The sequence below is a fragment of the Theropithecus gelada genome, chromosome 20, assembly GCF_003255815.1.
Source record: "Theropithecus gelada isolate Dixy chromosome 20, Tgel_1.0, whole genome shotgun sequence".
NCBI classification, from domain to species: Eukaryota; Metazoa; Chordata; class Mammalia; order Primates; family Cercopithecidae; genus Theropithecus; species Theropithecus gelada.
This window is the reverse complement of record NC_037688.1, coordinates 55264669-55276521: the sequence shown is the minus strand read 5'-3', so window position 1 is coordinate 55276521 and position 11853 is coordinate 55264669. Positions and strand designations below refer to the sequence as shown.

Below are 11853 nucleotides of genomic sequence, written 5' to 3'. Positions count from 1 at the left end.
CCCAGGCTGGAGTGCAGTGGCCGGATCTCAGCTCACTGCAAGCTCCGCCTCCCGGGTTCACGCCATTCTCCTGCCTCAGCCTCCCGAGTAGCTGGGACCACAGGCGCCCGCCACTTCGCCCGGCTAGTTTTTTGTATTTTTTTTAGTAGAGACGGGGTTTCACCGTGTTAGCCAGGATGGTCTCGATCTCCTGACCTCGTGATCCGCCCGTCTCGGCCTCCCAAAGTGCTGGGATTACAGGCTTGAGCCACCGCGCCCGGCCTAAAAATGTTTTTCTAATTTTCTATTTCTTGTTAACTTTTATTTTTTGAGGCTGAGTCTTGATCTGTTGCCCAGGTTACAGTGCAATGGTGTCATCTCGGCTCTCTGTAACCTCCACCTCCCGGGTTCAAACGATTTTCATGTCTCAGGCCTCCCGAGTAGCTGTGATTACAGGCATGCACCGGCTGATTTTTTTTCTTTTTTTTTTTTTAAAAGGAGTCTCACTCTATTGCCCAGGCTGGAGTGCAGGGGCATGATCTCGGCTCACTGCAACCTCTGCCTCCCGGGTTCAAGCGATTCTCTAGCCCCTGCCTCCTGAGTAGCTGGGATTACAGGTGTGCACCACCATGCCTGGCTAATTTTTGTGTTTGACCTTGTGATCTGCCTGCCTCGGTCTCCCAAAGTGCTGGGATTACAAGCATGAGCCACCACACCCGGCTAATTTTTGTATTTTTTGGAGAAAGGGGGTTTTGCCATGTTGGTCAGGCTGGTCTCAAACTCCTGAGCTCAAGTGATGCACCCACTTCGGCCTCCCAAAGTGCTGGGATTACAGGCGTGAGCCACCATGCCTGGCCTGTGGTTTTAAATATAGATTTTTTTCATATATGGGTATTTTAATCTAAGTGGAGCTCACTTTTGTAAATATGAATTGTGAAGGAATTTAGCTCATTTTTGTCTTCTGTAGGGTTAGGTAGTTTTCCCAGTGCCAGCATTTAAACAGTGCAGAGGTAGCCAGCACCCAAGACGGCCACCAGGGGTTCTTGCCTCCTGGTTTCCAGGCTCTTGTTTAATCCCCTCCCACACGAAATAGGGCTGACTTTTTCAGTTCCTCACCAAGGAGACTCTTGTGTATGACCAATAGGACATTGCAGAAATGACAGCATGTGACTTTGAAGCTGGGTCATAAAAGACATTCCAGCTTCTGCCTCTCTTTGGGGTCACTCACTCTGAAAAGTGCTGTGTGAGGACACTCAGGCACCCCTAAGCAGAGGTCTCCACTTGGTGAGGAACTGAAGCCCCTGCCAACAGCCAGCACAGACTCCCCGCCATACTGGTGACCTGTCTCAGAAGCAGAGCTTCTAGGCCCAGGCAAACCTTCCAATGACTGCAGCCCTAGCCAAAATCGAGACTGCAGCTTCGTGACAGACTCTGGGCCAGGGCCACCCAGCTAAGCCCATCCCAAATTCCTGACCCACGGAAACTATGTGAGATAATGTTTATTTTTATTTATTTATCTTTAAATAGAGACAGAGTCTTGCTATGTCAGCCAGGCTGGTCTCGAACTCCTGACCTCCAACAGTCCTCCAGCCTTGGCCTCCCCAAATGGTGAGATTACAGGCATGAGCCACCACACCTGAACTATTGTTTTAAGCTGCTAAGTTTGTAGTAATTTGTTACCCAGCAACAGAGAACAGACTTCGGTTTCTGGAATGGGGGTCTGCCGTAACAGAAACCTCAAATGTAGAAGTAACTTTACAACTGAGAAGTGGGAAGAAGCTGGAAGGACTTTGAGGAGATTGTTAGTAAAAGCTTAAGGAGTGTTAAAAAGTGTTGGCTGGGCACAGTGGCCCACGCTTGTAATACCATAACTTTTGGAGGCCGAGGTGGGAGGATCACTTGAATTCAGGAGTTCAAGACCAGCCTGGGCAATATAGTGAGACCTTGTCTCTAAAAAAATTAAAAGAAAAAAGGTAAGAAAGTCTGTTGATAAGAGTCCAGTGACCTTTAAGAAAGCTGCAATAAGGGCTTTAAAAAAAGTTAGGAAAACGGATGGAAAGGACATCCTTGTGTAGCGGCAGAAAGTTTAGCAACGCTGTCTCCTGCATTAGTGTGGAGGGTAGGAAACATACCTAATGAACAGATGGTCTAGCTAAGGAGCTTTCCAGACAGAATGTTGAAGGTGCCACCTGGCTTCTTGCTGCTTATAGTAAAATTGAAGAGGAGACAGTACGTTAAAGAAAAAACCACTTGAATGAAAAGGAGCCTGAAATTGTTGGGTTTGAAAATCCCCAGCCTTTCCAGATAACAAGTGATGTTAAAATCAAATGGCTTCCATGCAAAGATTAAATACAAGGCATTAAATATAGGAAAATGTGGTCTAAAGGTGAAGCTGAGGATGTGATGAAAAAGTCCTTTGTTAAGACCTCAGAAATACCAATAACATGCTTCAGAGGGATCTTCCAGTCGAATCAAATAATAATCGTGCTTCTGAGAAGGTTAAAGGTGTTGTCTCTCAGCATCTTAGCACAACCCCAAAGTAGAGAAGGGCTTATCCTGCAGAGATTTTTTTTTTTTTTTGAGATAGCTCCCTGCAACCTCCACTTCCTGGGTTCAAGCGATTCTCCTGTCTCAGCCTCCCGAGTAGCTGGGATTACAGGTGCCCACCACCACGCCCCGCTAATTTTTGTATTTTTAGTAGAGATGGGGTTTCACCATGTTGGTCAGACCATTCGAACTCCTGACCTCAAGTGATCCACCCGCCTCGGCCTCCCAAAGTGCTGGGATTACAGGCGTGAGCCACTGTGCCTGGCCACTTGCAGATATTTCTAGGTGTGGCTTTTTTCTAATGTAGTGAATCCTAAGACGTGCAAGATACCCAGTAAGTTATGCAGAGAATTATATTGGCAGAAACACTGCCAGCTTGGACCGAAAGGGACAGAGCCAGTGCAAAAGGACAAGAGGCCTTTGCACACCCAAACTTCTACAGGCAGGAAGCAGGCAGATGAAACTGTGAAGCTGCAAACATCTTTTATGGAAGAGGTGGGATGATTCAGGGAGAGCCATGGAGAATCATTCCTGAACAGGAGTAGGCATCAAAGAGTTCCTAGCATTTCTCCAACTGGATTACAGAATTTCTACAGACTAGTGACTTACATGTGCCTGCTGTCCCCTGCCCTTTTTTTTTTTTTTTTTTTTTGAGACAGAGTCTTGCTATGTTGTCCAGGCTGGTCTCGAACTCCTGGGCTCAAGTAATTCTCCCACCTTGGCCTCCCAAGTAGCTGGGATGATGGGCACATGCTACCTCACCCAGCTTCCCCTGCTTTTGAGCAAGAGTGTCGTTACTGGTCATCCTGTGCCTGCCTCTACCACCGCACACTGGGAGTGTGGAGGAAATGACCTGTCTCTTTAGTTCACAGGTCTGCAAATAGGAAATGTACTTAAGGGCTGCATGCGGTGGCTCACGCCTGTAGTCCCAGCACTTTGGGAGGTCAAGGCAGTTGGATCACTTGAGGTCAGGAGTTCAAGACCACCCTGGCCAACATGGTGAAATCCCGTCTTTACTAAAAATACAAAAATTAGCTGGGGCGGTGGTGCATGCGTGTAGTCCCAGCCACTTGGGAGGCTGAGGCAGGAGAATCACTTGAACCTGGGAGGCAGAGTTTTCAGTGAGGTGAGATGGTGCCACTGCACTCCAGCCTGGGAGACAGAGCAAGACTCCATTTTGAAAAAAAAAAAAAATGCACTTAAGGAGCCGTAGTTAAGGAACTGCATGCTAGAGCCACATCCCCACCTGGACCTGATGGAGATGACGAGATTCTATACTTTGAGCGGATGCTGTAATGGGATGATGGGGGATACTGGGAGGTGGTGAGTATATTTGGCATATGGGAGGGAGGAAATCACTGAGGGCCAGTGATGGCCTGTGGAGCCAGCCGCCAAGGCAGCCTGATGATTCTCATCCCCTGGTGCTCGTTCCGGTGTGTTATCTCCTTCCACACTGGATAGGACCAACAGACCTAGGCTGTAAAAGACAATGGAGGGGCCGGGCACCATGGCTCACATCTGTAATCCCAGCACTTTGGGAGGCCGAGGCGAGTGGATCGCCTGAGGTCGGGAGTTTGAGACCAACCTGACCGACATGGTGAAACCATGGTGAAACCCTATCTCTATTAAAAATACAAAAATTATCTGGGCGTGATGGCACACATCTGTAATCCTAGCTACTTGGGTGGTTGAGGCAGGAGAATCGCTTGAACCTGGGAGGTGGAGGTTGCAGTGAGCCGAGATCATGCTACTGCACTCCAGCCTGGGTGACACAGTGAGATTCTATCTCAAAAATAAAAAAGATAACGAGGCTTCTACCTTCTCCTCTCTGGAATTATTTGCTCTGGGAAGCCAGCTGCCATGCTGTGAGGACACTCAAGCAACCCTGTGGAGAGATCCACATGGCAGGGATTTGCTGTTTCCTGCCAGCAGCTAGTGCAAACTTGCCAGCCACATGAACAAGCTTTCTCAGAATGCATCCTCTAGGGGCCATCATGCCTTCAGATGCCCACAGCCCCACTGACATCTTGGCCACAGCCTCACAAGAGACCCTGTGCCAGAGCCACCCAGCTGAGCCACTGCTGAGTTCCTGACTCTCAGAAACGGAAGTAATAAATATTGTTAATTTAACCTCCTAAATTGGGGGCAGTTCATTACACAGTGATAAATAACGAATTCACACTCCATAATTCCCCTTGTACATTTGTGGTGTCTTTAAAAATACCAGTTCTCATATACACAGTGGTATGTTTCTGATCTCTCTGTTGTGTTTCTCGGGTGTTTTTGTTTTTGTGCCCAAAACTAACACCGTTTTCACTATTGTGGCTTTGAAGCCTATCTTCATGTCTGGCAGGGTCTGCCTTTCCTCTTTGCTCTTCTTTTTAAAAACTGACCTAAGTATGGGAGGATGGCTTGAGCCCAGGAGGTCAAAGCTGCTGTGAGCTGTGATCATGCCACTGCACTCAGCCTGGGTGACAGCAAGACCCTGTCTCCAAAAAAAAAAAAAAAAAAAAAAGGAAAAAAAAAAGACCTAAGTAATTGTAGACCTTTATTCTTCTATATTAATTTTAGAGAGTCTTATGAGTTTCTACAAAAAACAAATCTGGAATTTGTATTAGAATTGCACATTGGGTTTTCAAGGTTGGGAGAAGTGAGAGGGATTTTGGCATGAAGGTTCTAGAAGACAGAAGAGAAAGAAGCTCATGCATTTGCTTCTGATTTCTTTCTCCAACGTCATCCCAGCCAATGAAGTTCATTCACTCAACAAATACGTTCATTTGTTCAAGAAATACTCACAGAGCATCAGTTGTATACTAGGTAGTTATTCCTAGGTGGGAAGAGACAGATCATAAACAAATACAAAAAATTAGAAAAAGGCAGTAAGTGCCATACAGAAAATGAACTGATAGTCAAGGCGTAGTGGCTCATGCCTGTATTCCCAGCACTTTGGGAGACGGAGGCGGGGGGATCACCTGAGGTCAGGAGTTGGAGACCAGCCTGACCAACATGGAAAAACCCCATCTCTACTAAAAATACAAAATCAACTGGGCATGGTGGCACATGCTTGTAATCCCAGCTACTCGGGAGGCTGAGGCAGGAGAATTGCTTGAACCCGGGAGGTGGAGGTTGCAGTGAGCCGAGATTGCGCGCCATTGCACTCCAGCTTGGGCAACAAGAGTGAAACTCTGTCTCAAAAAAGAAAAGAAAATGAACTGATAACACAAAAGGCAGGATATAGAGGAGGCTGTTTAGCCAGTGGGCCTGGGGAGGGCTGGCCCTGAGGAGGCACTGTGTGAGCTGCGATCTGAATGGCATGACAGAGCTGCCATGCTGACAGCTGAGCAAAGAAGCATCCCGGGCAGGGGCACAGCCAATGGCCAGGGTGGGGACGAGCTGGATGTGTAAAGCAGCAAGATGTCCATGGGACCAAGGCCCAGCAAGCCAAGGGAGCGTGGCAGAGAGGTCAGCGGAGCTTGGAGCCTGCAGAGCCCTGCGGACCACTGAGGAGTCTGGAGTTGTTCCCAACCAGCTTTTGAAGGCTTTTAAGTAAGGGAGTATGTGGCCTTTGGTTGTGCTGTTAACCACCTTCCGCTTCTTCCCCAGCAAAAAAGGGAGACGCTGTCCCCGCTGTGCCTCATCCCCACGGTGACATCTCCCCGGGAGGAGCAGCAGCTCCTGGCCAGCACCTCCAAGGTGAGGCCCCCAAGCCCTGCAGGGTGGAGGCTCACTGCGGGGGCCTCTCCCTGCAGCCTCACTCCTCTCCTCCATCCTCTCTTCCCTGCTAGCCCGTGGTGAAGCTCCTGCACAACCGCAGTAACAACAAGTACTCCTACACCAGGTGACCACCAGGGTGCGGGGCACTGGGCGGGACCCTGGGATGCAGCACAGCCCTGCTCCTGCCCAAGGCGAGGGCCACGGCCACACAGAGGGCCTACAAGAACATCTGCCTGCCTGCTCGCAGATTTAGCTTTGCCTCTTACCCCTGGCACTCTGGGCAGGTCCTTTCCGCTTCTCAGCTTCAGCTTAGTCATCAGTAAATGGGTTTGGGTGAGGATGAAGTGATAATGGTGAGCCTGTCCCAAATGCTTTCTCTCTAGGAACTGACAGAGTCCTCCCCCTTGAGGTCAGTACTGTTGTGAGCTCCATTTTACAGATGAGGAGGTTGAGGCACCAAGAGGTGAAGTAACTTGCCTAGTGTCACCCAGTTAAAAAGTGGGGTGCCAGGACCCCCAGGGAGGCAGCCTGGCTCCAGGTCCCGCACGGGAGCTGCTCTGCTATGCTGGGATTTGCTCAGTGCATGTGGCTTCCCTTCTGAGGCCTGTTTAGCCTGGCCCCAGGGGAAGAGGAGGCTTCCTGTTGAGCACCAAACCCTGGGCAGGAGCAGAGGACTAGGAATGCATCCAGGCCCCTGTCCTGGGGTTATAGAGGAAGGGGTGCCAACGCTGAGGCCTCCTGGTCCCCTGGTCCCCAGCACTTCAGATGACAACCTACTTAAGAACATCGAGCTGTTCGACAAGCTGGCCCTGCGCTTCCACGGGCGGCTGCTCTTCCTCAAGGATGTCCTGGGGGACGAGATCTGCTGCTGGTCTTTCTACGGGCAGGGCCGCAAAATCGCCGAGGTGTGCTGTACCTCCATTGTCTATGCTACGGAGAAGAAGCAGACCAAGGTCAGAGGGGTTCCAGAGCCTACGTGGGGGGCTGGGGGTGGCCACGACCAGGACCCTGGACAAAAGCAGGTTGGCAGGGGCAAGAGCCCACCCCCGGGAGGCAGGAGCCAGATCCTGGGGTCTGGGGTGCGCAGCAGTGGGCAGGCCACCCTATCCCTGTGGGTCTCTGTTTCTCTGTGAAACGGGGGTCATGGGTTAGAGCAGGGTGTTTAGCCCAGGCCTGTTGAATGTGTTTCAAGGCTGTTTGCAACTCCTGAAATGGGGACGTATGCGTGTTTCTGCATAGGAGGTCCATAGTTGTCATTAGAAACCCAGAAGGGGCCAGGCAGAGTGGCTTATGCCTGTAATCCCAGGACTCTGGGAGGCCAAGGCAGGAGGATCACTTGAGCCCAGAAGTTTGAGACCAGCCTGGGCAACATAGTGGGATCTGATCTCTGTAAGAACTCAAAAAATTTAGCCAGGTATGGTGGTGTGGTGGCATGATGACATGCACCTGTAATCCCAGCTACTCAGGAGGCTGAGGCAGGAGGATTGCTTGAGCCCGGGAATTTTTTTATTTATTATTATTATTATGATGGTTTTTTGAGACTGAGTCTCACTCTATCACCAGGCTGGAGTGCAGTGGCACGATCTCCGCTCACTGCAACCTCCACCTCCCAGGTTCAAGCGGTTCTCCTGCCTCAGCCTCCCCAGTAGCTAGGACTACAGGCACGTGCCACCACGCCCAGCTAATTTTTGTATTTTTAGTAGAGACAGGGTTTCACCATGTTGGCCAGGCTGGTCTCAGTCTCTTGACCTCGTGATCCATCCACCTCAGCCTCCCAAAGTGCTGGGATTACAAGCGTGAGCCACTGCCTTTTTCTCTTTTTTGAGACAGAGTCTCGCTCTGTTGCCCAGGCTGCAGTGCAATGGCGTGATCTCAGCTCACTTAACCTCGGCCTCCCGGATTCAAGTGATTCTCCTACCTCAGCCTCCCAAGTAGCTGGGACTACAGGCGCCTGCCTCCATGCCCAGCTAATTTTTGTATTTTTAGTAGAGACTAAATGTAGTAGAGAAGTCTCTTTAGTAGAGACTTCATCATGTTGGTCAGGCTGGTAATGAACCCCTGACCTCAAGTGATCCACCCTCCTCGTCCTCCCAAAGTGCTGGGATTATTTACAGGCATGAGCCACCGGGCCTGGCCTAGCCCAGGAATTTGAGGCAGCAGGGAGCTATGATCATGCCACTGCACTCCATCCTAGGAGACTGAGTGAGGCCCCGACTCTAATTAAAAAAAAAATAAATAAAAATAAAGGAAACTCAGAAAGGCCCATTGCCAAAAATAGATTCTTAAAACCTCAGGACCAGACGTCTCTTAGAACATCCTCTGAGTTTGTAGATCCTGAGTCATTAATGTAGCAATCATCAGCAGATATTCCCCAAGCCCCTGCTCTGTGCTAAGTACTGTACCAGGCTGGAAATCAAGGGGAATGAAGTGCTGAGCAAAGTACAAGCCCTGCCTCATGCCCTTCCTCATCCGGTCCCTTCTGAGCTTACCATGAGCCACATACCTCAGGTACACCGCAGTCATCGCACGTCTCTAAGCACTCAGTGCTATTTCACACCTCTTACCTCTGCACACACCGTTGCCTCTTGGAATTCTTTCCTTCTATCTGCCTAATGAACTTGTACTTAATCTTAAGACTTAAGCTAAGCATCACTTTCTTTGGGTCACCTTCACTCATGAACTTTCAATCCAACAACTCCAAAGTTCGTCACACTCCCTTCATAGCTAAAGACAGTGTTTTATCATGTGTGGAGGAGGGGAGGGGGTTTGCATCAGCAGCGGCCTGTTAGTTTCTTGAAGGCAGGGCCATGTCTTTTTCTTTCCTATCTCCCATTAGCCAGGTACTTTTCACACATTGGAAGCTAGGAAACATTTATTGAATGAATGAATGAATCAGTGACCTAGCTTCCAAGAAACATCCTCTGTAATTGGGAAGATAGGAAGATAAACCAATAATTAGAGTGCATGGCTCATACCTGTAATCCCAACATTTTGGGAGGCTGAGGCAGGGGACCACATAAGGCCAGGAGTTTGAGCAACACAGCAAGACCCCATCTCTACAAAAAATAAAAAAAAAAAGTAACCAGGCATAGTGGCACACCCAGGTACTCAGGAAGCTGAGGTGGGGGGATCACTTGAGCCCAGGAGGTCGAGGCTGCAGGGATCCATGATCACACCACTGCACTCCAGCCTAGGCAACAGAGTAAGATCTTGTCTCAGAAACAAATGAACGATTAAAAAAAAAAAGCCGGGCGTGGTGGCTCACGCCTGTAATCCCAGCACTTTGGGAGGCTGAGGTGGGCAGATCACAAGGTCAGGAGTTTGAGACCAGCCTGTACAACATGGTGAAACCCTTTTTCTACTAAAAATCCAAAAATTAGCTGAGCATAGTGGCACATGCCTGTAATCCCAGCTACTCGGGAGGCTGAAGCAGGAGCATCGCTTGAACTTGGGAAGTGGAGGTTGCAGTGAGCCGAGATGGCGCCATTGCACTCCAGCCTGGGTGACAGAGCAAGACTCTGTCTCAGGAAAAAATAAAAATAAAATTTAAAAAAACCAGTTTGCTAAGAGCTGTGTTAGATGCTTCCAAGGCCACACAAGGGAACACCCCAGTCACCTGTTCGACTTCATCCCTTTCCACTCCCTCTCATCTCTGCCTCAATTGCATTGGCCTCCCTTTTGATCTTCCAGTAAGACACTGGGTGCACTCCTGACCCACAGCTCTCACGCTGGCCCTGGCTCTCCCCAGGCTGCTCTTTCTGGTCTGTGTGTCTGGTCCCCTCCCCAACTCCTTTGGTCAGATAACCACCTTCTCAGCGAGGCCTTCCCTGGAGTCCCTCTTAAAGTTGTAATACTCCTGTCTCTGGCCATCATATTCCCTTTTCCTAATGTATCTCTCTCTGTCTCTCTCTTTTTGTTTTTTTTTTTTTTAATCGATGAGGTCTTGCTACATTGCCCAGGCTGGCTTTGAACTTGAACGCCTGGGCTCTAAGGAAGCTCCTGCCTTAGGCTCCCGAAGTGCTGGGCTTACAGTCAGGAGATACCACACCCAGCCTATTTCTTTTCCTAAACATCATCATTTGACTTCATTTATATTTTATTTTATTTATTTATTTTTTTGAGATGGGGTCTCACTGTCACCCAGGTTGGAGTGCCGTGGTGCAATCTCGGCTCACTGCAACCTCTGCCTCCCATGCTCAAGTGATCCTCCCACCTCAGCAGTGGGAACATAGGTGTGGGCCACCACACCGAGCTAATTTTTTTGTAGAGATGGGGTTATGCCATGTTGCCCAGACTGGACTCATACTCCTGGCCTCAAGCTGTCCTCCCATCTTGGCCTCCCAAAGTGCTGGGATTACAGGTGTGAGCCACCAGGCCAGGCTAGTTCATATTTTCTTAAGTGTATGACTGAGTCCTCCCACTAGAATGTAACTTCCTGAGGACAGGACCCTTGTTTTGTTCACTGCTATTTCTGTAGTGCCTAGAACAATACCTGGTGCAGTGCACTCACTCAGTATTTGTCAAATGAAAAAATATACCAAGAGACTAGACAGGGAAGGAGATGAAGGAGAGAAAACAAATGATTCTGCCTGCCTGACTTCAGAGCTGAGCCGTGAAGTATGACTTTGCTCAGTAAAGGAGTGGCAGAGAGGCCAGGCCAGGCCCAAGGACCTGACTGCAGGGCTAGGAGGTGTGTCGATGCAGAGGCCCTGGGCAGGGGGATGGCCCTGTGTGACTGCACCAGAAGGAAGGAGCTGGGGCTGGCTGGCCTTTTGCAGGTGGAATTTCCAGAAGCCCGGATCTTTGAGGAGACCCTGAACATCCTGATCTACGAGACTCCCCGGGGCCCAGACCCAGCCCTCCTGGAGGCCACAGGGGGAGCAGCTGGAGCTGGTGGGGCTGGCCGCGGGGAGGATGAAGAGAACCGAGAGCACCGTGTCCGGAGGATCCATGTCCGGCGGCACATCACTCACGATGAGCGTCCTCATGGCCAACAAATTGTCTTCAAGGACTGACCTCTGACCCTCCCCCTGCCTTCCTCTTGCCTTGGGGCCCAGTCCCTCTCTCTTTCCCTCCCCTTCCCAGACCTTTGCCCCGGCTCTGCTGGCCAAGTCGTGGGTCCTCCTCTGTCCCTTCATTGCATGGCACAGCTCACTTTGGCCCTTCTCCATCCATCCCGACCCCATTGCTAACAACATGGTACATTCCGGCCTCGCCACTCAGAGCCTTCCGAGGCCAACACTTGTCCCTATCCTGGCCCTGCGTCCTTCCCTCTCCAGCTGGTTAAGAGGGATTTAGAATTCCCTTTCTCTTTTTTCAGTGCATCGTCCATGCCAAAGTGTGCGGCCCTTCCTAACATCACCGCAGTCTGAGCCGCCTCCCACATCGAGCAGGGTAGTCCGCACCCTCCTCCCCACCATCCTCCCTACCTCCTTAACTTTGTACTAGACTGGCCTGGGCCTGCCCAGCTCAGCGTTCTCAGTCTGTTTCATATTATTTATTATTTTAATTTTCTATTAAATTATTGAAATGAGTTGAGGAACTGGTGCTGGCTCCTGGGGAGAGGGATGAGGAGATGCCTGTGTTAGGAGGTATCTAGCCGGGCATGGTGGC

General features: G+C 50.1%; 1 protein-coding gene across 2 annotated transcripts in view; it reads left to right on the top strand.

Moving 5' to 3' along the window:
* KCTD13 (potassium channel tetramerization domain containing 13) overlaps positions 1-11785 on the top strand; it is a 20607-nt gene extending 8822 nt beyond the window's left edge. For both annotated transcript variants that reach the window (XM_025371438.1, XM_025371437.1), the window contains 4 exons: positions 6130-6219; positions 6312-6364; positions 6998-7193; positions 11019-11785. In XM_025371438.1, the coding sequence (XP_025227223.1) occupies positions 6130-6219; positions 6312-6364; positions 6998-7193; positions 11019-11255 (576 nt within the window). In that variant the 3' untranslated portion in view covers positions 11256-11785. The remainder of the gene's footprint in view (positions 1-6129; positions 6220-6311; positions 6365-6997; positions 7194-11018) is intronic.
* The last annotated feature ends 68 nt before the right edge of the window (positions 11786-11853 follow it).